At 44.1% G+C, this 27,500-nt stretch overlaps 1 protein-coding gene across 2 annotated transcripts in view; it reads left to right on the top strand.

The window, feature by feature from the left end:
• LOC123764440 (lachesin) overlaps positions 1-27,500 on the top strand; it is a 328,560-nt gene that overhangs the window by 242,167 nt on the left and 58,893 nt on the right. Inside the window, exon 3 of one of the 2 annotated variants that reach the window (XM_069315707.1) lies at positions 25,477-25,604. In XM_069315707.1, coding sequence (XP_069171808.1) covers positions 25,477-25,604 — 128 coding nt within the window. The remainder of the gene's footprint in view (positions 1-25,476; positions 25,605-27,500) is intronic. The other variant, XM_045752306.2, reaches the window with a different exon arrangement.

Raw genomic sequence — 27,500 nt, 5'->3', positions numbered from 1 at the left:
ACAGTTTTACTTTTAACTTTTTGTTCCGTGTAGCTGAATCTAACACAACAATTGATTGAGAGTGATTGAGCTCTGGTTTAGGTCCTGAACACTGGACCACTTTACTTTATGTTATCCTAACTGTGTGTATATGTGGATGTTGTATGTGCGGCCTGTACACATACACTGGTGAATGTAATTTGGAGTTTATATTCCCTCTTCCAGTAATTGTCATTGTGTTCAGTCTGTTGCTGGCAACTGTAGAGAAAACTCGCTAATTCACAGCCACGTAACAAGCCCAACAGCCTTTGTCACACTCAGCTCCAACAGATTCCTTTTGAGCTCTTTACTGGTAAACTCAAATTCCTCCAAGGTTGCTTGGTTTACCGCCTCCTCTCTTAGTACAAGGGCTTCTTATTCCTCTATTGTGAAGACCTCCTGGAATCTCTTGTTGAGTTCTTCACACACCTTGTTATTCTCCGTATATCTGTTCTCCCCTTTTCTCAGTTGCATCACTTGTTCCTTCACTGCTGTTTTCCTCCTGAAGTGACTGTGGAGCAGCTTTGGTTGGGTCTTAGCTTTACTCGCGATGTCATTTTCATACTGTCTCTCTGCTTCTCTCCTCACTCTGAAGTATTCCTGGCCCTCTGGTATCTCTCCCTGTTCTCTGGTGTTCTGTTTTTCCAGTAGTTCTTCCATGTTCTTGTAGTGAACTGATTCGCTACCTTGCATTCCTGATTGAACCATGGATTCTTCTGTTTGCTTTCAATTTTTCTCATTTTGGGCAGGAATAAACCTGTCTGCAGCTCCCTGGCACTTTTGGGTGACGTAGTCCATCATATCTTGTACAGTCTTCTCTCTGAGTTCTGTTTGCCATGGTGTTCCCCTTAGGAAGTTCTTCATCTCATCATAGTTTCCTCTTCGGAAAGTCAGCTATCATGAGCGCGCGCGTGTATGTGTGTGTGTGTTAAAGATAAATATATGTAGTATACATAAGAGGAAAAATACATTGGTTAAAAAGGCGGGGTCCAAGAGCTAATAGCTCGATTCTGCAGACGCAAATAGTAAATACAAATAGTAAACACGTCCACACACACCAGTTGATTGACAGTTGAGAGGCGGGACACAAGAGCCAAAGCTCAACCCCCCGCAAGCACAACTAGGTACATACATACACACACACATACATCAAGGCGTCTCAGCTTAATTGTCCCCTTGTGACACCATTAAATTTTAAGACATCATTTCTGAAACTCCCGGCGACATTGTGTGCCCCTCAGCACCCCGTTGAGGCCACAGTACCTTCTTAAGGACCCCGGGACGAGCACCAGACACTCCCGACACAAAGAGTCCCAAATGGTCGGATGTTGTGATAGTTCATTCAGACTGTGGGGGATGGTCTGAGGTGTTGACCCGGGTCGTTAAGGAGCCCTTAGTATCCAGCGCTTCTCCCGTAGACGACACTGGCAAACTGGGAGTTACGAGGAGACCTTATCTTCTTTACGGCAGAGGTTGGAGGACTTAAGACTCGCCTCCGATAACAGTGACCCTTGTGAGAATGTTAACATTAGACTCTCACCTCCCGTAAGTGTTCCTGATCAGAGAGTGTCACACACTCACACACACACGGGGGCCTTGCGGCTAAGTCGACAGCGCTCGGGAGTCGTAGTCCTAAGCGGCCCGGGTTCGATTCCCTCCCGAGGCAGAAACAATGGGCAGGGGCTACAACACAAACCGTTTATAAAAAGTTCCGGAACATGTCACCCGCTCGATAACACGACTTATAAGATCACGAACCCGAGTTCAGCGAGCAGCAAGTTTTGGTGGAGATATACAACTGACTTTACACCAGCATTACTTATGGACTCACTCAACATACACTCAACAAATCCTAATGCTTACGGTAAAAAAAACTCTGCATTCCATTTTCTATGCGACGGAAGCTCATAGGTGTTTTATGTTCTACTGTAGAGTTTTGCGGAAGATATAGAGGGACCGGCAGGATTATAGAGGGACCGGCAGGATTATAGAGAGACCGGCAGGATTATAGAGGGACCGGCAGGATTATAGAGGGACTGGGCAGGGTTATAGAGGGACCGGCAGGATTATAGAAGGACCGGCAGGATTATAGAGGGGCCGGCAGGATTATGGGTACAGAGATCGAGGTGGACACAGCGTATATGAGTGATCGAATTTGGGAGATACATACATATGCGTATCTTTGAAGTTCTCACTCGAGGATCACTCAGTATTGAGGCGGCTCACTTGTGGGAAGACAGCGTCCACTACCACCTGTGTCCACACCCCGACGGCCGGCGCCGGACCGCCAAAGGCTCCTGCCTCACCACAAGTCAATAAACGAGCCTCTTTGATGCTCTCTGTTGAGTCAACACCACCACGGGGCACTCGCCTTCCCCCTGAAGCTGTGCCTGGAGTCGATCCATATACGCCGCCATGAAGCTACGAGCGAGGCAGCACGGACGAGCGACTCGTATCCACCTACTCCGAAACTTTCTACAAAAACACACAATGCCCCGGGAACAACAGAATATATTCCAACATTTAGTACCACCAGCAGGAGAATAGTGTAATGGCAGGTATACCCCCTTTATTTATCCTGCTGCTGTTCTTCATCAGCAGGATATATCCTATACGGGTTCTACTGAAACAATTACACACATCAGTTCATCCCTTGCAATGTCACCCTCAAATCGCTTCACCATCCGCTTGCTTAGGCTAATGTGGGTTTGTGGTAGTTAAGTTGGGGAAGGACGAGGGGGGTTGGAAGGGATGGGGGTGGGGAGGGATAGATTGTTGGTGGAGGGAAGGGAGAGAGGAGGGAAGGGGGCGGGTTGTGAGTGAAGGAGAGAGAACCTTGTATAGCCAGGAGACATTGATGGAGAGGCCGCGTTATGAGATATCATCCATTAGAATTTCTTGCAGAAATTGAGGGATATGTCAGGATGTGGAGGTGAATATGTTAGATTATGGGGGTGGATGAAACGTCAGGGTGTGGGAGTGGATGAAACGTCAGGGTGTGGGGGTGGATGAGACGTCAGGGTGTGGGAGTGGATGAGACGTCAGGGTGTGGGAGTGGATGAGACGTCAGGGTGTGGGGGTGGATGAGACGTCAGGGTGTGGGGGTGGATGAGACGTCAGGGTGTGTGGGGGTGGATGAGACGTCAGGGGTGTGAGGGTGGATGAAACGTCAGGGTGTGAGGGTGGATGATACATCAGGGTGCGAGGGTGGATGATACATCAGGGTGTGAGATTGGATGATACATCAGGGTGTGAGGGTGGATGATACATCAGGGTGTGGGAGTGGATGATACATCAGGGTGTGAGGGTGGATGATACATCAGGATGTGGGGGTGGATGATACATCAGGGTGTGGGGGTGGATGATATCTTACGATCGGAGTAACTCATACAAGCCAAACAGTGTAATCTATAACGACTGTGGTGTATTGAACAAAATATGAACATTTACAACCAAAAATAGTTCACGTTTTGCACTATTAATTGCTTATTTAGGCCTAATTAAGACAGGGTAGGCTTAATACTTCTCTTTTGCGTGCTGCTCCTTCTAGAATTTCAGTTCTAGGAAATGTCTAGAGTTTGGATGCAACTGGTCGGCCGAGCGGACAGCACACTGGACTTGTGATCCTGTGGTCCCGGGATCGATCCCGGGCGCCGGCGAGAAACAATGGGCAGAGTTTCTTTCACCCTATGCCCCTGTTACCTAGCAGTAAAATAGGTACCTGGGTGTTAGTCAGCTGTCACGGGCTGCTTCCTGGGGGTGGAGGCATGGTCGAGAACCGGGCCGCGGGGAAACTAAAGCCCCGAAATCATCTCATCTCAAGATAACTGCCCACATTCTGCACATTCCATCTAGTGGTAGACACGATCTTGTCTACAAAGGGGCTGAGTAGACAGCGCTCGGGATTCGTAGTCCTAAGGTTCCGGGTTCGATCCCCGGCGGAGGCGGAAACAAATGGGCAGTGTTTCTTTCACCTTGATGCTTTGTTCGCCTAGCAGTAAATAGGTATCTGGGAGTTAGACAGCTGCTTCCTGGGGGGTGTGTAACAATAAGAGGCCTGGTCGAGGACCGGGCCGCGGAGACGCTGAGCCCCGAAATCATCTCAAGAGGTAACACCTCTCCAAGAGGAACACATAAACAATCATGACTTAAATAATTATTATTTTGTTCCATTAGTTCTATGTATAACAAAGACTTCAGAGAGGAAATTCCTAAGTCTTGTGATATTAGAACCTACACGACATACAGAATGTACTAAACATTCTTTACATTAAATTTGCATATCAGTAAATAGTCGATAAACACCCACAACAAATTGTGAAATCGTATTCAATTATAGGAAAACTATCAACAAACTCTGAATTTCAAAAACAATTGTTTCATTTCCATATGAAAAACCGGAAATTTACTGAATGGGCGCCGGTACTTTGGGAAATTGTGATCATCTTGCGGATAAAACTCAAATATTGCACCACAAGACTGTTTAAAGCAACCCTTAATGCTTCTGCACACTTATCGTTAACTTATAAGATGATCGTCAACAGCTCCAAGTGAGAACACCAAACTGTGAATTAAACCTGTTTGAAGCTTGAATAACAGTGAACCGGTGAAAGGGGAGCCGGTCGGCAGAGCGGTCAGCATGCTGGACTTATGATCCTGTGGTCCCGGGTTCGATCCCGGGTGCCGGCAAGAAACAATGGGCAGAGTTTCTTTCACCCTATGCCCCTGTTACCTAGCTAATAGGTACCTGGGTGTTAGTCAGTTGTCACGGGCTGCTTCCTGCCTGGGGGTGGAGGCCTGGCCGAGGACCGGGCCGCGGGGACACTAAAGCCCCGAAATTATCTCAAGATAACCTCAAGATAACAGTGTGGCCGGGTAACGTGTCTGATATAATGTTGACCAGACCACACACTAGAAGTTGAAGGGACGACGACGTTTCGGTCAGTCCTGGACCATTCTCAAGTCGATTGACCACTCACAATCGACTTGAGAATGGACCGAAACGTCGTCGTCCCTTCAACTTCTAGTGTGTGGTCTGGTCAACATACTTCAGCCACGTTATTGTGACTCATCGCCAGTCTGATATAAGTTAAATATGCTGAACCTAAAATTGTCCCGGAAAATGGAAGGGAAAGAATAGGGAACATAAGCCGTAAATAAATGCTAATAACAATACTGTATATACTAGTAAAATAATGGTAATAATATTAGAAGGATTTATTCATTGATATAACAAGTTAATGTGATCTCTATGTGTAATGTTAAGAGTAATAATATCGGTAATAATATTAACAAAATAAATACAAATGAAAATTGTTATTGTATAAAGCTGATAAAAGCAGGAAAGATTTACGTAAATCTGTTACTAACATTAGATTACAACACGGCTGATTTATACAGTCTGGTTGTTCAGTAAGCTCTTGTGGCGGTTCAGTAAGCTCTTGTGGTTGTTCAGTAAGCTCTTGTGGTTGTTCAGTAAGCTCTTGTGGTTGTTCAGTAAGCTCTTGTGGTTGTTCAGTAAGCTCTTGTGGTTGTTCAGTAAGCTCTTGTGGTTGTTCAGTAAGCTCTTGTGGTTGTTCAGTAAGTTGTTGTGATTGTTCAGTAAGCTGTTGTGGTTGTTCAGTAAGCTCTTGTGGTTGTTCAGTAAGCTGTTGTGGATGTTCAGTAAGATGTTGTGGTTGTTCAGTAAGCTGTTGTGGTTGTTCAGTAAGCTGTTGTGGTTGTTCAGTAAACTGTTGTGGTTGTTCAGTAAACTGTTGTGGTTGTTCAGTAAACTGTTGTGGTTGTTCAGTAAACTGTTGTGGTTGTTCAGTAAACTGTTGTGGTTGTTCAGTAAACTGTTGTGGTTGACCAGATCACACACTAGAAATTGAAGGGACGACGACGTTTCGGTCCGTCCTGGACCATTCTCAAGTCGATTGTGATGGGGAGGTAGGGACAGGCATTAAATAGGCAAGAGAGAGCTGAGGAGGAAAGTCAGGTGTAGGGGATAGTAGTAATGAGAACTGCAGCAGGCCTATTGGCCCATACGAGGCAGCTCCCATTATAACCACCGAAGGAGATAGTAATAGGAATAAGAAGAGGATAGCAAGGGAGCGTAGGAGAAGACAATGAACAGAAAAAGGGAGAAGAGAGAAAGAAAGGGAAAGAGAAAGAAAGAAATGGAAGGGGGAAAGCTTATGTTAAGTCACGTTTGTTAGAAAGATTAGAGCATTTGAGTATATACTGTGAAAGGGAAGAGTCCACAGCAACAAAGCCAGGACTCAAGTTCATGTTGGGTACATTGTTAATAAGAGCCGATTCTACAAGACGGCGTCTGTGTAGAGTAGAGGCAGGAAAGATTATTTTTATAAAATTATTTATAAAATTATTTATAAAATTATTTATAATTATTTATAAAATTATTTATTATTTATATATATAATTATTTATTGATTATTAATAAAATGCTTAGTCTTGATGTCGACTCTCTGTTCACTAATGTTCCGCTCGATGACGTTCTCTCTTTCCTCAGACAGAAGGCGTCAGAGGGTCTCCTTCCTCTCCCACTTCCCACTGACGTTTTCCTCGATCTCATTAGACTCTGTGTTGAATCTAACTCTTTCTCTTTCAACGGTAAACATTACACTCAAACTTTCGGTGTCGCTATGGGTTCCCCTCTCTTCCCTGTTCTTGCTAATTTCTACATGGAATACTTCGAAACTGTTCTTCTTCCTTCTATTGATACTCGTCCCTCTCTCTGGCTTCGCTATGTTGATGACATTTTTGCTTTATGGCCTCATGACCTTAATCTTTTCCAGCCTTTCCTCGCCTCTCTTAACAATCTGGCTCCTTCTATCCATTTCAAAGTTGAGTGGGAATCTAATTCCCTCCTTCCTTTTCTTGATGTTCATGTTCACAGCTCTGTGTCTGGGTTCTCTTTTTCTGTCTACCGTAAACCCATGCATAGTGGCATGTACATTCACTTCTTTTCCTACCATCCTCTTTCTGTTAAGAAAAGTGTCCTCGTCTCTCTCTTCCTCCGCGCTCTACGCATCAGCGACCCTCAGTTTCTTGATTCTGAAATTGCCTTTATCTACAAATCATTCTCTCGCCTTGGTTATCCTTTGCATTTCATCAACTGTGCCCACTCTCAAGCTAAACGAAATTTCTTTCATCCTAAACCTGCTTCCAACACTAGTAGCACTGTACTATGTCTTCCCTTCATATCTGAACTCAAAACTTTTACCAATACCTTTCGTCCTCTTGACATTAAACTCGCCTTTCGACAAACTAACACACTTCGTAGCAATCTAGTTCACACTGCTCCTCCTGCTTCTAATGCTGCTGGTATATACTCTATTTCCTGTTCATCTTGTCCTCTCCAATACTTTGGCGAAACTGGCCGTACACTGAATGACAGACTTAAAGAACACAAGAGAAGTGTTATGTCTGCAGACACTAACAATGCTCTCTTCTGCCATGTGAGGGATTCTAATCATCCCATTGATTGGTCTTCCTCCAAAATAATCTTTCCTGCCTCTACACAGACGCCGTCTTGTAGAATCGGCTCTTATTAACAATGTACCCAACATGAACTTGAGTCCTGGCTTTGTTGCTGTGGACTCTTCCCTTTCACAGTATATACTCAAATGCTCTAATCTTTCTAACAAACGTGACTTAACATAAGCTTTCCCCCTTCCATTTCTTTCTTTCTCTTTCCCTTTCCTTCTCTCTTCTCCCTTTTTCTGTTCATTGTCTTCTCCTACGCTCCCTTGCTATCCTCTTCTTATTCCTATTACTATCTCCTTCGGTGGTTATAATGGGAGCTGCCTCGTATGGGCCAATAGGCCTGCTGCAGTTCTCATTACTACTATCCCCTACACCTGACTTTCCTCCTCAGCTCTCTCTTGCCTATTTAATGCCTGTCCCTACCTCCCCATCACAATCGACTTGAGAATGGTCCAGGACGGACCGAAACGTCGTCGTCCCTTCAATTTCTAGTGTGTGGTCTGGTCAACATACTTCAGCCACGTTATTGTGACTCATCGCCTGTTGTGGTTGTTCAGTAAACTGTTGTGGTTGTTCAGTAAACTGTTGTGGTTGTTCAGTAAACTGTTGTGGTTGTTCAGTAAGTTGTTGCGGTTGTTCAGTAAGCTGTTGTGGTTGTTCAGTAAGCTGTTGTGGTTGTTCAGTAAGTTGTTGCGGTTGTTCAGTAAGCTGTTGTGGTTGTTCAGTAAGCTGTTGTGGTTGTTCAATAAGCTGTTGTGGTTGTTCAATAAGCTGTTGTGGTTGTTCAATAAGCTGTTGTGGTTGTTATAATACCCTTTCCGTTGTTGCTAGGTCTAACGCCCAACAGCAAAGAGAGAAAATGAGAAAATGGCAGAAAATATGATGATAGGGGAACTTAGAGGCAAGCATCAGGGTAGGGAGAAGGTAGGGGGAAGCCCCGCAGATGGTAAGGGAAGCCCCCCCCCCCCCCTAAGATGCCCTGGGATAGGCATCAAACATATGTTTGCTCAGAAATAGAGTTTGGAGCGTTGGGTGGCAGGTGCTGGGTGAGGGAAGACGGTGAGGGGGGAGGCCAGAGATACCAGAGATAAGGGCCAGGCCGCGACGTGGGGCACAGAATAGACAACACGAAACGGGTCTCAGGAAATCAATAATTTAGCCTTGCGCTGGTTTGGGAACTGATTGTCTGGTTGGCGGCACACGTCTCCCACGCGTACACAATAGTTAAGTCTGTGTGTGTCACAGACATCTAACAGGATCAGATTATATTCATGAAATTAAGTTTCTTATAATTCCACAGTTCATCTCAGTATTTTGTCTTAGCTACGCTTCAATTTCTTGATTCGATAATCTATTCCATAAGTCAACAGACATATTACCTCTCAAGTATTATAGCTATTTTCTCACTCTAAACTATTTTTTTGTAAATATGTTAATGATGCTAAGCCCCCTTGTGTGTGTGTGGGTGGGGATGGTGAGGGAGGCCCTCATCTTATCTATTCCCCTCAGTATCTTATAAGTTGTGATCATATCCCCTCTGTTCCTTCTATCCTCTATGGTTGTGAGATTTAGTTCATATAACCTAAATTCGTAGCTTAGCCCTGCAAGCTCTGGCACCAGTGCCAACCTCTGTACTCCTCCAATATGTCTTTACGTGTCACACTGTGCGAGTGCCATGCCGGTGATGCGTACTCCAGTATTGGTGCCACACGTGTTGTGTAGAGTGTCTTGATGGTGTGCGGGGGGGGATGTTAGAAGTGTGTAAGGGAGGTAACAGGTGTGTGGGGGGGAGGTAACAGGTGTGTGGGGGGAGGTAACAGGTGTGTGGGGGAGGTTACAGGTGTGTGGCAGAGGTAAGAGGTGTGTGGAGGGGGAGAAGGTAACAGGTGTAGGGTGGGAAGGTAAGAGGTGTAGGGTGGGAAGGTAAGAGGTGTGTGGGGGAGGTAAGAGATGTGTGGGGGAGGTAAGAGATGTGTGGGGGAGGTAACAGGTGTGTGGGAGTAAATGAGTTCCCGACAGATTAATTATGTGTGTGTGTACCTGGAGTGTGGAGGAGGAGGCGGAGGCTGGCAGACGGCCGGGGTAAAGGTGACGTCTCACAGAGGAGAGAGAGGAAGTGTTGATCTCCTAAATTATGTATGTTAACTGGATGGGTTACCCGGCTGTGTCCGGGTCTCTCTCCCTTTCTCCTACCCTCTCTTCCCTCATCTCTCCTTCCCTCTGCTCCCTTTCCATCCACTCTCCCAATCTCACTCCCCTCTCCACTCCTTTCCCGCCTATCCCTCCTTCATTTTCCTCCCACACTCTTGCCCTTCCCAATCGTTACGGCGCGGCAGTTGACAAGTGTGTGGCCCCCCAGACCCCAACACCGTGATTGGTTACACCTTTCTTCTCTTGACCTTAAGGCTTAAATCTTAGCCTTATCGCAGTCGTAAGTCTCCAGATACTTGTGACTTAAAGCCTACTTCTCCTTCCCCAAACTCCTCCTATGTAGGAGTTTTGTAGCGTCTCACGGCCCAGGAAGACTCTGAGTGCCCCGTGACACACTCCGAGTGCCCTGAGTGCCCCGTGACACACTGAGTGCCACGTGACACGTCCTGGCTCGCTGGTGCCTGGCGGGTTGACCGACTGGCCAAACAACAACTTCAGATCCTGACCGATAAACATGTCAAGGCTGAAATGTCAAATGAGATACTGGAAACTTGGCAGAATAATTTGCTAAGTATTTGTTTAAAGTTGAGGATCTTGCAAGATTTCTCACTGCAGGAACAGTTGCACTTCACAGTGAACTTACTAGCAACAGAACTAAAAAATGTTTGTAATAGACTAAAGTGCACTGAGATCAATCGCACTGGAAAACAGAAGCATCAAGCAGCATAAAGTAGCATCAAGTAGCATCAAGCAGCATCAAGTAGCATCAAGCAGCATCAAGTAGCATCAAGCAGCATCAAGTAGCAGCAAGCAGCATCAAGTAGCATCAAGCAGCATCAAGTAGCATCAAGCAGCATCAAGTAGCATCAATTGGCATCAAGCAGCATAAGTAGCATCAAGCAGCATCAAATAACATCAAGCAGCATCAAGTAGCATCAAGCAGCATCAAGTAGCATCAATTGGCATCAAGCAGAGATGCTACTTGAGGCATCAAGCAGCATCAAGCAGCATCAGGAGGGCAGGCGACGCTTCTGGCCACACGTGACAGAGATATCGGCGAGGATATTGACGGTATTTGAGTGGACAGATGAAACATGGAAGGCATTGTGCCGCCCGCGGTGATGGAGTACCGCTTGAGTGAGCGTTAGTGGGCGAGCGGCAGCCTCTCCCAGGCCCACGTGAGAGGAGTGAGCAGTTGGTGTGGGTGTTGTGGACAAAATGGTAGCACAGTTGTAGTGGACAAAATGGTAGCACAGTTGTAGTGGACAAAATGGTAGCACAGTTGTAGTGGACAAAATGGTAGCATAGTTGTAGTGGACAAAATGGTAGCATAGTTGTAGTGGACAAAATGGTAGCACAGTTGTAGTGGACAAAATGGTAGCACAGTTGTAGTGGACAAAATGGTAGCACAGTTGTAGTGGACAAAATGGTAGCATAGTTGTAGTGGACAAAATGGTAGCATAGTTGTAGGGGACAAAATGGTAGCATAGTTGTAGTGGACAAAATGGTAGCATAGTTGTAGGGGACAAAATGGTAGCATAGTTGTAGGGGACAAAATGGTAGCATAGTTGTAGTGGACAAAATGGTAGCATAGTTGTAGGGGACAAAATGGTACCATAGTTGTAGTGGACAAAATGGTAGCACAGTTGTAGTGGACAAAATGGTAGCATTGTTTTAGTGGACAAAATAGTACCATAGTTTTAGTGGACAAAATGGTAGCACAGTTGTAGTGGTACAAATTGCAGTGACAGAGTTACACAATAGCAGTGGTAGGCGTGACAATCACCGTTGCAATGGCTGAGGTTTTCACTGCAGGAGAGTTGAACTGTGTGTGATGATAGACAATGATGTTGCTAGTTCCCAACATCGGAATGGCCGAACTGTCTTGCGTGTTTGGGAACAAGGCTGTTAGGGTTTTACGAGCTCTATATGACAAGGTGTAACATGTTAGAGCTGGCGGGTGACAAGGTGTTACCTGTTACATCTGGCGGGTGACAGTCTTGCGTGTGTATATGCTGTTGGGAACGCCAGAGGTATATTGTGTGGCTTGCTTAGGAGAGGACAAAAATGGATGAATGGTCATGACGGTATAGCATGTTGCAGAATGGTGAAGAGAGAGCATTGCATGTTGCAAAATGGTGAAGAGAGAGCATTGCATGTTGCAGAATGGTGAAGAGAGAGCATTGCATGTTGCAGAATGGTGAAGAGAGAGCATTACATGTTGCAAAATGGTGAAGAGATAGCATTGCATGTTGCAGAATGGTGAAGAGAGAGCATTGCATGTTGCAAAATGGTGGAGAGAGACTATTAACAGTTTCAGCCAATAGTAATTGTTGTATTATTGTTTCCTGCCACTTAAAAAGCTGTAAACATGACACACTCAGATCATCTCAGTTTAGATTTCATTTAAAAAAAATATATATACATTATTTAAAAATATGAGCATCACAAAGTCCGTGATCTCGCAAAAAACTATTTTCATCAATTTTTTCCTTTAAAACACTATTTAGGGGCCTGACAGTTGAGTGGACAGCGCTTCGAATTCGTAGTCCTGAGATTCCGGGATCGATCAACGGTGGAGGCGGAAACAAAGTTTCTTTCACCCTGATTCCCTTGTTCACCTAGCAGTACATAGGTACCTGGGAGTTGGACAACTGCTACGGGCTGCGTCCTGGGGGGGTATGTTACAAAAAGGAGGCCTGGTCGAGGACCGGGCCGCGGGGACGCTAAGCCCCGAAATCATCTCAAGATAACCTCAAGATAACCTGAAGATAACCTCAAGAGCGTTCTTGTGGGGTTGTGGACACCCACATGCTCCCTGATCCGGTGGTGTAAATTTTTGATGAATTTATTCCCAGCATATCGATCAGTTGAGCTCTGCCTCTTGTACAGACAGAGCGCTGTGTGTTCAGGAAAAGATAACAGGTCATCAACGGGTTCCTGCTTGACAATGATCAACGGTTCATCAAAGGATAACGGTTCTCTAACAATAATTAATCACCGCTAGAATGATAGTGAAGATGAATTTAAAGTTATTCGACTAATTTCTTGGAAACTGACAACGTAGAAGCACAAATCAAAGGGAAGAACTATGAAAAAAAATTAAGAATTATAAATATATTGGTGAATTTTTATTTATGTTTGCAATAATAAAAGAAACTTAAAAAAAAATACATAATTTAGGAAGGAAATACTTAAACATACTCGAGCCTGCACAACATTCGACAATCCGTTCACTCATATTTTGGAAAAAATACAATGAGGATTTTTCCTAATAGTATAAAAGTGGGCTTGTAATGTATAATGCAGCGTTATGTCTTATTCTTTCACTCGAGAAAGCTCTTTCATTCGAGCAAGATCTTTCACTGGACCAAGATCTTTCACTTGAGCCACATCTTTCACCCGAGAAAGCTCTTTCACTCGAGCAAGATCTTTCACTCGAGAAAGCTCTTTCACTCGAGCAAGATTTTTCACTCGAGCAAGATCTTAAATTGATCAAATAACTCCACCGAAGATTTCACATCAATGTCTCTACGTAAAATACCGAATTACACCGGACATAGATGTGGCCTCGTTAACAAGCTGACGATGAGACTGGTAACTACCTCATTATGAGGAGGGAGAGAGAACGCTAAGGTAGTATGACTGTGTGATACTCACAAAAGGGGGGTATGAGGGCCAGGAGCGGGGGATAAGACCACCCTCACACTTGTGAGGGTCCTCGGTGTGACCTTGAGGTGTAGCTGTCGTGGTGTTACTTATGCTCAGTTCAACGCGTATGATGAGGATGATGATTATGTTAATGAGGGAAGTGATGATAATGGTGGTTATGCGGATGATAGTTGTAATTAAGGTAGCTGTAAGGATTCTGCTGCTGCTGGGATGAGGATGATGAGAATGATGGTTAGAGAATCATCATGACCTTCTAGCGAGCCAAGATACAACTTGCTGCGTTGAACGTTTTTCATGTCTGCAGTAAATACCTTGTTGAGTAACTGGACCTTGGAGTGCTTGCCTACCCACTCCCACTCATTCCCACTCCCAATCACTCCACTCACCTTCACTCACCTTCGCTCGGCTCCACAAACTTCACTGATTAACTTTGTAACACGAAACTCTGCTGAACAACTGTTCCTCGAAATAAACAAACTTTACAGGAGCAAATCAGCTTTGACTGTACACGAGCTTTGTAGCTTTGCAATTTAGTACTTTTTTTAACATGTCTGAAAAATCTATAATACTTTTTAGGCCACTCTATCTCCCGCTTTTGACCATGTAACTCAACTCAACGTCCCTCTTCACCGGCGTACAAAGGATTACAGAGGAATTCAAAGAGAAACAGACCATTAGATCCTAACTAACTCCAAACTAGCTCCTGTCATGACCTTATGTTTCTTGCAAGTGTCATATAGCCTGGCTGGCTTGTCTCTCTCCTCTCCTAATACTTACCTCACTTACCTAAATCCAAACTGCAGTGTTTCATCAATTAAAGTTTGTTGTGAAACAAACAACGTAAGGAGTGCATTTGACGAGAAGTGCTTGCTAATTCTGGTTGAAATGTGTACAAAGTGTCACATTGCACGGTATCTGGTAGGCTGTTCCATATGCTTGCAATTCGAGTCAGAAAGATTGATTTTGCTTCGTATGACTGGAAACATCTGATTTTGAAGTCAATGCTTCGAGTGATACTGTTACAGACAATTAAAACAATAAGTACCAAAAGAGTACTTATCAAATCTACTCCTCAAGAATTTAATTTGTTAATTCCTTGTGTATAATATTATATTATATACAATAACACAAATAATTTAGTAAATCATTCACCACGTACTTTTTATGGGGGTTAAAACCCCATGTTATGACCGGAACTCTGAATAGGAAGCTGTTAATGGCATACACAATATTATTAACCTGACGTCAAATTAATAAAACATGGAAAAAACAACAACTATCCTTTTGTTATTGTAGAGACTGAGTGCCCGAGTCACATGTTTTATAGTCAACTCAATTGTGCAGTTATGAGTGGGCACAGCTATTGTGTTGTGGCATAGTTGGGACCATGTGACGTCCCGACGGGCATGCGAGTCGATCCTCGTTACAATTATTTGTCTTAATATATATGTCTGTCGTAATTATCAGATCAAGTGTATCTGTTCAGATACACTTGAATGTTCCTGTGACAACATTTAATAGTCTAATGTTAAACAAAGTGTATAAAGACAATCGACTTGAGAATGGTCCAGGACGGACCGAAACGTCGTCGTCCCTTCACCTTCTAGTGTGTGGTCTGGTCAACATTAGCCAAGTTATTGTGACACATCGCCTGCAAAGTGTATAAAGGTCTGTACTTCTGTAGTAGATGATCAGAACCGCTACGATGTGGTAGTTGTTATTGATTTAGGAGCGATAATGACCGAGGATCAAATGCACCCTGGTTACTCCATACCAGAATATTGTAGAGAGGGATGGGATCCCTTACAGCCTCTTGAGCTCTCTTCTATGTCGGTACCTCTGTTGTCTGTGTGCTCACACTTGTCAGCTCCTTACAGTTACCTCGTGTTACAGGTGATCACACAGTCGCGTTATACTTGTGAGTCATTCATGTGAGTAACTCATTGTATTCATGTGACTCACTGAATCAAGTCAGTGTAATTATACGCCTTAATAATGATCCAGGAGGAACCGAAACGTCCTCGTTTCTTCTTTTTTTGATGTGTGATTTGGTCATCATATGTTCAGTCACGTCAATATATGACTCATCGTCCTCATTGTATTTATGTGAGTGAATCATTGTATAATTGTGAGTGAACCATTGTACTTATGTAAGTGACACGTTGTATACTTATCAGGGAAACCGATGTGGTTTACCATGAGGATTTTTACACAGCTAAACTGAGGGTCAATTTAATTAAATTCAACAATATTAAAACTCTTTATACAGTCAAGCCGAAGAAGAGAGTTATTTGGAGTCAGCTGCCTAATTAACAAAATATAGAGCCCTCGCCAAAATATTTGGTGGTAAAAACCCTAACACTATATTGCATACCATACGATGCATAAATATTAAACCAAGTTATTTAAACATTCTTACGAAAAAATATAAAATACCGAATATTAAAGCAATATTAATAAAACATGATAATAATAATAATAATAAAATATGAATAAAAATAATAATTTATTTAAACAACAGTAAGTATGAGAATAATAAGCAAATAAGGTAATTATGAGAAAGCACTAAACCGGTATGTGTATATACCACTTGGAAGGAATATCAGGGACAAGGATTTGGGATAAGCCGGTGTCCAACCACTTGGGCCATCGGGGATCGAACACCCACCTGGTATAAACAGGCAGATACACGTCGTAATGAGCTACAATACTTCACACAAGCTTTTAAAACTCTGCCACTGAAGCAGCTTGTTCGTGGAGAGCGCGAGGTGCGTGCCCGGGAAGTCTCCCCAAAGGCGCCTCGGGCCCCGCATGACGGCGTCGCATTACGCGGCTAAAGTGTTGAAACAACTTTAAGTGTTGTCATTTGCTGATTTCAAAGTTATCGAGGGGAGAGAGAGAGCAGAAAATTGCATACTCCTGCGAGCTGGACGCGACATGAGCAGACCGGCGTTAGCACCTGCTGAATTTCAGATTCGTTGGAGGTCGTAAAATTGATTCATGTCCTCCTTTGGATGCAGTTTCCAATATCCTGGGCAGGAGGTGAGCACGCGAACACTGCTGCTGCTGCTGCTGCTGCTGCTGCTGCTGCTGCTGTTGCTGCTGCTGCCAGCCACTTACTGTGTCTACCGTGCAGAGGAGCACTGTATACAGGATACACACTCATACCAAACACTGTATGCTACTCTATGCATATTGCACATGCAGAACCTGCCCTGTCTATAAAAGTCTATTACAGTGTCTCAACATATGTAAAAAAAAATCCGTGCAATCCCAGCATGTTCTGAAAATCGATTAAATGTGCTCATTTCTTCACTAGTATAGAAGAGCAATGAATGCACATTGGCTTCACGACCTCACTTTGCTTATAATATATTATATATATACATATTATATAAATATATATATATCCCTCAACTTCTGGAGAGGGTATATATACATATAGCAGAGTCGGTTAAGGCAGATGTCTGGGAGTCACCCGGTCGCAAGTTCAAGTCACTCCATTCCCTCAAAATGATTTCCATTGATATATCTCGCTATTCTGATTTCTTTGTGACATATATCGTGCGTGCCTGCGTGTATGTGCGCGCGAGCGTGTGTTTATGTTTATAGAGAACAATATCTTCCATGGTTGTATTGCACTAGGGAGCATTAATATTTTAGAGTTTTAAGTCGTGTGCAGTGTTAGTTTGATGTTAAAGTAAGTCCGTGTTCTGACAGTGGGACACTATCTAGACGCCTTCTTCCTCCATGGCAAGTGAACCGGGCCCTTCATCTCTTGGAGTTATGAGATTACTGCGTCGGCCGCCGCCGCACTCTCTCCACCTCACCCATCATCCCAAGCTGTGTCGCACCACAATATGGCCACGACAGGCGAGTCACAGCGTCACCATCCCGGTCTTAGGACGTGTCAAGCGTTAAACTTTAAGTGGTTGTATCTAACCATCAACGTATGAGCGAAGACAACGGAGCTCTCTTGTCAAGACGTCTATTCACTAGTCTCAAGGTTTATATCACTATATCACCGCAATGTTTACGTTGGAGGTTGACAGTGACGCACCTCAACTCATCTCACTATTGATCTGTGTCAATAGTGAGTGAGAATGACAACTCGTCAGACACGCCACTGTGTAGTGAAGGGTTACCCCAAGTGGGACGTTTTGTTTTCCACTGACCTGCTCAATACCCGACCGTCCAAGTGGCTGCTACATTCCTTTCCCACCGTCCCATCCCCCAATCCTTATATCGATCCCTTCCAAAGTGATATATAGTCGTAATGGCTTGACGATTTCCCCCTAATAGTTGGCCCTCTTCTGCCCGGTGGATGGTGGCACTGTCTTGTCATAATGGTGCGTCTTGTGGGAACAACAGTGTTCTCGTAAATGATTTAATGCTAAGATTCGTTTACCTTTAAAACCACTTAAAGTGAACCTTCTGTAAGATTAAAACAAGAACTTTGTGTTGACATTTGCTATCAAGAAAATAGATTTGTTATTCCCGCTGCAGATTATAATTTATCTTGTTAGGTTAATCGTTGATTGTTTCCAAGTCTTAATTACTATTTTCTTCCTGGTTATCTAATAATTATCGAACTGTAAAATATATTACTTTTTTTAAAAAAAACTTTGTTCGGAGAATGGTTCTAGGAAATCTATTATTGGTCTGTAGTAAATCATAAATCTCCAGGTTTTATGAGCTGTGAGTGGAATGGTCTCGTCCTCAGTAAGAGCTGAGTGTGGAATGGTCTCGTCCTCAGCAAAAGCTGAGTGTGGAATGCTCTCGTCCTCAGCAAAAGCTGAGTGTGGAATGCTCTCGTCCTCAGCAAAAGCCGAGTGTGGAATGCTCTCGTCCCCAGCAAAAGCTGAGTGTGGGATGGTCTCGTCCTCAGCAAAAGCTGAGTGTGGAATGGTCTCGTCCTCAGCAAAAGCTGAGTGTGGAATGGTCTCGTCCTCAGCAAAAGCTGAGTGTGGAATGGTCTCGTCCTCAGCAAGAGCTGAGTGTGGAATGCTCTCGTCTTCAGCATGAGCTGAGTATGGAATGCTCGCGTCCTCAGCAAGAGCTGAGTGTGGAATGCTCTCGTCCTCAGCAAGAGCTGAGTGAGGAATGCTCTCGTCCTCCAAAGAGCTGTGTGTGTGGAATGGTCTCGTCCTCCAAAGAACTGAGTGTGGAATGGTCTCGTCCTCAACAAGAGCTGAGTGTGGAATGCTCTGGTCCTCAGCACGACTCGAGACCCTCAGCCCGACCACTAGTGCGTGACTAGCTAGTGCTTCCAGGACACTGATTCGCAATATCGATGAAACAAAGAAAAGTTCACTGATTAACCTGCACAGCCAACTTTCCGAGCCTGAAATACCTCCACTCGTGAGTTTATACGATAGTAATGATGCTGGAATGTTCGAATTCTTGGTTATCTCAACGGCGTCCACTGGCACTGGTCCCGGGAGCGATGGCCCTGCTTCTTGCAGGTCTTCGTTTGATCCCCATGGTCCAATTGATTGGGCACCGTTACTCATATGCCAGCTCTTGTCCTGTGTTCGTATGCCAGCTCTTGTCCTGTCCTCACATCCCAGCTCTTGTTCTGTCCTCATATCCTTCCAAGAGCTATAGAGGCATACAGGCTTGGTACGAGCTCTACATGTAGAATAACCAACTTGAACACAAACGAAATACATGACTGACAATCGCTACACTGTCAACACGGAAGCTATTGTAGTAGCCGAGACACTGGCTCAAGGCTCCGATACAATCGTGCTGATTAGCGGCGCTGACGAGCTAAAATGTCATTGTGTTATCACTGTGGGGACAATTTGGGGCTTATATTACAGGCTATAAAAGTTTCAGGCTTTGCCTGCACGCGACGTGGAACATTATAGAGAACAATGAACTCTGTTATTATGGCTGGGCAAACTACCTTAGCTCTGATACAATGGACATGAATGGAAACGGCTACACGCTCTCAAAGAAGCCTTTCAGCTGGATCTATCCGATAGATGGCAAATTAGAATGATTTGGGTTTGCTGATAATTTGAAAATACCCGTTAGCTTGAGGTACAATACGGACGCAACGTTCCTAATATTTTAATGTTTCGGACTCTTTGAGTCCAGATCTGGGACGTGAGGTTATCCACGCCACCTGATATGTAATGAAATGAATTTACATCAGTCTAAATAACAAAAACATTAAACGGAATTTGAAAATGTTTACAGTGAAATGTAAAAGCGGCTTCAATATTATGGTGGAGAGGATATCTTCCACCTTCCCCAGGTGGTGGAAGACCCGTGACCACCATCACAACGTCATCAAGTTTAATACTGTCAAAACCAACTTCTGAGTTCCCTCACCCCTCGTCTCCGCTAGGAACTGGAAGGGGTCCGGTGTCCCTCGTTCAGTTCCTCGTCTGTACAGCTGTTAGGAAGGTCAGTGGCATTTTGAGCAGGAAGTGACGGTACTCCTGCAACCCGTTCTCGCACTTTCTTACAGTCAATATTGACTTACTAAATAAGTGCATATGTGACATACTAATTTATTGTGAATATTTTAGTTTACCTTGAAAAGCTTCATAGAAAACACCGACCTTACCTAACCTTCTTAGTACGTTAAGATAAGCATCTTATTGCTTCGTAATTACAATTATTACTTAACCTATACCTATAATAGGTTAAGTAATAATTGTAATTACGAAGCAATAAGATGCTTATCTTAACATACTAAGAAGGTTAGGTAAGGTCGGTGTTTTCTATGAAGCTTTTCAAGGTAAACTAAAATATTCACAATAAATTAGTATGTCACATATGCACTTATTTAATAAGTCAATATTGACTATACGAAAGTGCGAGAACGGGTTGACTCCTGAGGATCTACAAGTGGTCAGTTTTAAGTAAGGAGCTTGGATCACCCTTAATTCTTTATCTTGAGAAAAGTTTCATCTAACCAATCAATCACATACACAATCAAATTCGCTTTACCTTGATTCACAATCTTTTCACTCGACACTTTTCTGCTTTGAGACCTTTGAGTTCGAATCCCACTACTGAAATCCTCGAAGAAAAACTGAACGAGCTGAGAAGAATGGGAATAAATAACACGCGTTAAGAATAGCCACGATGCTGTGCACCCCCTTTAATGGTGCCTGGAGATGCCCACGTTCCTGAGACGCACGCCATCTATCGACAGCACAAAGTTAAGAGTATGATAGACTCCTGAAACTATCATAAATGAAAGCGTTAAGCCTCTTCCTGGAAGACTGGCACTGAGGGCCAAGCAGCACTTCCAGTTAGACTCGCTGACAGGTATACAAAGACAGCGCTACCTTACCTTACCTTGAGGTTACCTTGAGGTGCTTCCGGGGCTCAGCGTCCCTGCGGCCCGGTCGTCGACCAGGCCTCCTGGTTGCTGAGAGCATTGTCTACATATTTCCTCCTGTATTATTGACTTGGTTGAAGAGATGTTCCCAGAACACGTAAACGATATCGTGAATCACTAGAACTCATTAGCGAAACCAGAGACCAATAGCATTTTCTGTTTCAGCGCCTCAGTGTCGAGGTACAGAATGGAAATGACTCTTGTATCAGGGCCACTCTCCCAACCGCTGAGCAGCAGAAATGATTTCGAACAGTAATTGACAAGTTGTATCTACCTGGTGATTAATAATTACATATGTACATCGTTAATGCCTAGAAAATATGATTACAATATATCATATGATATAATTGAAATCTTCAAGAAATTCTCCAGAGGGATCAAATCCACAAGGGCCGTGACGAGGATTCGCCCTCCAGAGGGCGTTTTCTATGCCTCCACCACAATATGGTCCCCTATGCAGAAGTCGTTTGTCTGAGCCACACACCCTAGTAGGGACGCCCAAAGGGTCCAGGGTGTGATATTCATGCGGGTGCACTTCAAAGTGAGAAGGGACACACTCAGCGCCACTCTGCTTACACTATACATATATATATATAACACTAACAAGAAACACAGTTTGTGACCCTGTTCTTCACACAATATATATATATATGTGTGCAGCAATAACCATGAATGCCAACCATAAATATGAATGCGAGCTTTTGTGGGAATGTCTCAGAGTTGTACTTGGTCATGTGAATGGCTTTGAGGTGTGTGTGTGTGTATGTGTGTGTGTGTGTGTGTGTGTGTGTGTGTGTGTGTGTGTGTGTGTGTGTGTGTGCGCGCGCGCGTGCGTGCGTGCGTGCGTGCGTGCGTGTGTGTGTGTGTGTGTGTGTGTGTCTCGCTACGTTTCCGGGGAGATGTTGACTCCTGCTGTAATGCCTCCTGAGAGCTCCTCTTACTTGTCGCTCTCCTCAGAGTCAAGTACACGAGTCCAGGTTTGGCCGTTCTGAGTTCTGTACGTTTTCGTATCTCCCTTGTCTGTGTTTGCTTATGTTTGTGTGCACATATGAATGCGTGTGCACATATGAATGCGTGTGCACATGCTTGTAAGTAAATGCGTGTACACTCACCTAGATGTCCTCCCCTAGATATGCTTATAGGGCCGAGCGTCAACTCTTAAGCCCCGCCTCTCGACCGTCAGTAGCTGTCTTCGTCTAGTGTCTACCCACTACGTAACAAATCCAACCTCCTACTTTAACCAGCAACGTACCATCCCAAGCAACCCACCAACCAAGGTGGACCCCCCCCCCACGGGATGGGAATGGGGTCCCCCACCGCCCATGGGATGGGTATGGGGTCCCCCACTGCCCACGGGATGGGTATAGGGTCCCCCACTGCCCACGGGATGGGTATTGGGTCCCCCACCCCCCACGGGATGGGTATGGAGTCCACCACCGCCCACGGGATGGGTATAGGGTCCACCACCGCCCACGGGATGGGTATAGGGTCCACCACCGCCCACGGGATGGGTATAGGGTCCACCACCGCCCACGGGATGGGTATAGGGTCCACCACCGCCCACGGGATGGGTATGGGGTCCACCACTGCCCACGGGATGGGTATGGGGTCCACCACCGCCCACGGGATGGGTATGGGGTCCCCCACCCCCCACGGGATGAATATGGGGTCCACCACCGCCCACGGGATGGGTATGGGGGTCCACCACCGCCCACGGGATGGGTATAGGGTCCACCATCGCCCCACACAATGGGTATGAGGCGCATAAAATAAATAAAATGACAACATTACGTGAAGACGGTCCGTGGTTCGTCCAGAGGAACACAAACGCCTTCACTTGAGCGGATCGAAGCTTACATATGCTCACTGCTGAATATCACGCTTCAATTATTCAGTACCGCAGCTTGGGGGTAATCCTAAGCTTCGAGGCGTTCTCTACATTTTTGGGAGTTCTGTGGCGAACTGTAAATATGGCAGTGATAGATGTCGTACAGTTACAGGCGGGGACGGGTATCGTACAGTTACAGGCAGTGGCAAATCTTACAGTTACAGACAGTGGCATATCTTACAGTTATAGGCAGTGACATATCTTACAGTTCCCAAGCACAAGAGAGGTGAAAGCAAGCACAAGAGTGGAGAAAGCAAGCACAAGAGTGGAGAAAGTAAGCACAAGAGAAGAGAGGATAAAGGAAGCACAAGAGAGGAGAAACCACAGATAAGAGAGGAGTGGAAACCAAGCCAAGGAAAGTACGGTAATATTAGACAAACAGAAACATCGCGAAAAAGATTGTGGATGAACAATCATACTAAAGTTAATGTAAAGCTGCTGATATCAGCACAACAATATTGCTAAAATATAATCTGTTGGTGCTGCTTTTGTTGATGCTGCTGTGGTGGTGGTGATGATTGTGCTTCTTGTGATGATATTCCTGGTGATGGTGATTGATGAGTTTGGTGGTGGTGACGCTGATGAGTTTGGTGGTGGTGGTAGTGATGCAAGTGGCACTCTTGCTACATATACTGCTGGCGCCGCAACAGACACTCACCATGATGATGTTCTCCTGAACATCTGAACAAGGACTCTCTCACCACCAGGAATATCTCAAGACCAAGTGACGGTAAACAGTCAAATACAACAACAGGGCGTTTACTTTTTTCTCTGTTTAAATACCAAGGAAATGAGGCAAAAGCTTGCCGTTAACTTCATGCCTGTTGACGGTGTTCAACACTTACATGATGTGTGTAGTATATGATGTGTGAAGTATGTTTTCCTACGATGTGTGTAGTTTGTTTTCCTAGTGGGTGTTGCTTGTGTAAACACTACAACACATCATAGTTGTAAAGTGTCGGAAAACCCGACACCATTTACTAATATTAAATACAATAAGCAGATAATATTGATGCTGTTGTATTTACGAGTTATCCCATAGAAAATGTAGCCTGAAGTGGAATTTTCCGTGAATTGAAAACTGGATATCATTGTCACGTCGCTATTAAATTCGCCAGCTATTATGTTGGGAATTATTCTTAATACAGCAGTCTTCGGACTTTTATCATTAAAACATCAATTGAACTAACTTAATTATCAGTACCAAAATAGAATAAATGTGACCTGTCTACCATTTGTTGACATCTTGACAAAAGAGCCGGGGCGTAGGGGGGAGGGAGGTCAGCCATTGTTTAAGAACATAGTAGCAAGAGCGAGTTCAGCTCCTATAATTCTTCCTTTGGACGATGTGTCATGGAGATCAAATTAGTGCTTCTTCCATCATCAACACGCAGTCAACATCCAAACAAGGGAAGTGTCTTACTGAAACCCGTTTATTACCACATTTTTGGCCAGTTAATGTTAGGTAGATGTAGGGTGGACCAGTTAGGTCACGAGCAAGCCACTAAACCCAGGTAATTATTCCTTGGTCCTTATCTTATATAATATACAGTATTTCCTCTGATATAGCTGTTGTAGTCATCTTTGTTTATACCTGGTGGACTAAGCCACCAGGTATAAACTATAAGTACAATAAGATAAGACCTCAATTATCATTACTAATATATGTAGTTTAATACTGTAGTTTGATTGGATGCATATATATAAATTCAATATAAACCTCCCCTAATGTGCAAGGACTCAATTTGTGAGAATTTTGCAGAAATACAGTCCGCTAAACATCATACAAATAGCTATCGAAATATATAAATTAACAAATATAAACACTATATAAATTCATATAAATTAAATAAATATAAATCTCACAGGTCGGTCCCCACATAAAGAGTCTTCTTAATTTATCTAGTGTCTGGTAAATATTCTATTTAGAAGGTTGGTAAAGCGTCAATCTTTTATTCTATATTTATATATATTATCTTGCTTCGTCTCGTGTTGTATAGCGTGTATGACCATAGTGTTAGCGCAGTATGGGTCGTACGGGCACGACCCTCCGGTCTGGTGGTTGTACCTCAGCTCACAACTTTCTGGGCATTTACTCCAGCTAATCCAAATTAATTTCATCCGTACCTCTGAAAATGAGCTCATTCCTGCCTGCTGCAGACAATCCTGCTGGAAGTCACTGGCATTTAGGAATTGTTTGGCGTGAAGACTTTCTTGGAAGAGCCCTGTGTGTGTGTGTGTGTGTGTGTGTGTGTGTGTGTGTGTGTGTGTGTGTGTGTGTGTGTGTGTGTGTGTGTGTGTGTGTACTCACCTATTTGTGCTTGCGGGGGTTGAGCTTTGGCTCTTTGGTCCCGCCTCTCAACTGTCAATCAACTGGTGTACAGGTTCCTGCGCCTACTGGGCTCTACCATATCTACATTTGAAACTGTGTATGGAGTCAGCCTCCACCACATCACTTCCTAGTGCATTCCATTTATTAACTACTCTGACACTCCATGATGAGGTGGCATACCCTGTGTGTGTGTGTGTGTGTTTTACAGGCATATGCTACACAACTACATCTTAGCAGCGATCGAACAATCGATTATTAGCATTATTTGATAATGGCACTGAGGCATTATTAGTAAAATAATTGCAATATTATATCATACTGTTATTTTGTTGTATTGCCACCAATTATTCTGTCTTTCTCTTTCTTTTTCTGTCTGTCTGTTTCTGTCTGTCTGTCTGTCACTCTCTCAAAGTACGTGACACGTCTCCCAGAGTACCCATTATGCAACATTGCTACCAACTCACTTCAGGTACTGTGAGGCAATGTTCTTCCGTGCTGACAGAATTAAGGCTAATGGGCCTTCCTCTTCCCGTCCACTACAGACGCTAAGAATGATAGTAGGTTCCCCCTCGCCCACAGAGTCCGGGGCGTGGGTGGGCGTGGAGAACAACACCATGGTCAACGTCAAGGCTCAGCTCGGCTACACCGCCTTCCTTCCCTGCTCTGTCCGCATGATTGGAGATAAACAGGTAAGAAACGCGTTCTGTTTTCGTATATTGTTAAACGTATCGTGTTTTAATATCCATATTTGACCCAACTATGTTTAGATATCAAGGCGTTTGAAAAGTTAAGTGGATTTCATGGAGATTTTTTTTGGCTTCGGTGGGACATTTTCATAAGATGGAAAGTGTGTGCGTTTGGGTAGTGGAATCTGACAGCGTTGAACGGTGTTCAATCCAGCCTGACTTGACTTCACATTGGACCCAAAGAAACTCGTTTGCTACATAGGGTTCCAGCTCCTGGGCCCCTGTTTTTATTGGTGATTGTTTTGCTTCACTACATTTGTAGCTATTCTTAAATTAACGTGATATGATCACAGACTTTTTCTGTGATCTGTGTGGTCACAAACTCCACTTTTCGTGAGAATTCAGGGCAGAAAACCAAAGTAAATGTGTGTTAAAAGATGTATCTCACTGAAGTATTTCTTTGAAAGTTCTGTTGCTGCTAACAAGGCTTCTTCACCCAACATGTAGACCATTCATTATTGTTATTATTATTATTTACTACAGACGAAGCCACACATTTACAATGCTAACCAGCATATAAACATTTTCTTCTGTCCACTGTGCACAGGATGAGAGATCTGTTAAACATGTATAGTTCAGTGATTTATTGAACAATCAACCACACAAGGTGATTCTTGTGACTTTAAATTAAAATGATAATTGATTGAGTGGACGACAGCCGACGCCTCTATTCGTTCTTCTTATGCTCATTATTTGTAGACAAAGGACAATGCTCTCATTTCTGGATGTTATCTTAGCTGTCCTGAGACTCTGTTGCAGTGAAAAGGGAATCTTTTGTCTAACAGTTATGCAGAGAGAAAAGCCTCTCTCTCTCTCTCTCATACTCTCTCTCTCCCATACTCTCTCTCTCCCATACTCTCTCTCTCCCATACTCTCTCTCTCCCATATTCTCTCTCTCTCATAGTCTCTCATTCTCTCTCTCTCTCTCCCATACTCTCTCTCTCTCATATTCTCTCTCTCATAGTCTTTCTCTCATAGTCTCTCATTCTCTCTCTCTCTCATACTCTCTCTCTCTCATACTCTCTCTCTCCCATACTCTCTCTCTCCCATACTCTCTCTCTCCCATACTCTCTCTCTCCCATACTCTCTCTCTCCCATACTCTCTCTCTCCCATACTCTCTCTCTCTCATATTCTCTCTCTCTCATATTCTCTCATTCTCTCTCTCATAGTCTCTCATTCTCTCTCTCATAGTCTCTCATTCTCTCTCTCATAGTCTCTCATTCTCTCTCTCATAGTCTCTCATTCTCTCTCTCATAGTCTCTCATTCTCTCTCTCATAGTCTCTCATTCTCTCTCTCATAGTCTCTCATTCTCTCTCTCATAGTCTCTCATTCTCTCTCTCATAGTCTCTCATTCTCTCTCTCATAGTCTCTCATTCTCTCTCTCATAGTCTCTCTCTCTCTCTCTCTGCAAAAGCCTCATCAGAAGCCACAGTGTTTATCACGACATTACACAGATAAAAACAATTTCTTGCCTACAAGATGGAGCCCAGCTGTGCATGTGGGAGAGGGACAATATTCCACAAGGGATCGTGGCTGTCGTGCGCAGCTGAGCAACTGTGCAGGCTCCCTGGTGTGTGTGTGTGTGTGGGGGGGGGAAGCTCTTGCCTATGTTATCTCCTGGGAACATACCGTAACCCGATCTTTTAGGCGGATATGATAATATCATGTGAAGGTTGTGTTGTGAATATGCAGGCCTCGAAATACAGCGGTAGCTGAAATTCAGAATACCAAAAGATCTGCGAAAGTTTAGTGCTTCCTAAGAGCGATCACTGAGCAGAATTTTCATTACCTCGATGCTTTCATTGATAAAGTATACCAGATAATTTAGTGGTTTCCC

The sequence above is a fragment of the Procambarus clarkii genome, chromosome 82 (assembly GCF_040958095.1).
Source record: "Procambarus clarkii isolate CNS0578487 chromosome 82, FALCON_Pclarkii_2.0, whole genome shotgun sequence".
Taxonomy (NCBI): Eukaryota; Metazoa; Arthropoda; class Malacostraca; order Decapoda; family Cambaridae; genus Procambarus; species Procambarus clarkii.
This window is presented reverse-complemented; position numbering and strand designations above follow the sequence as displayed.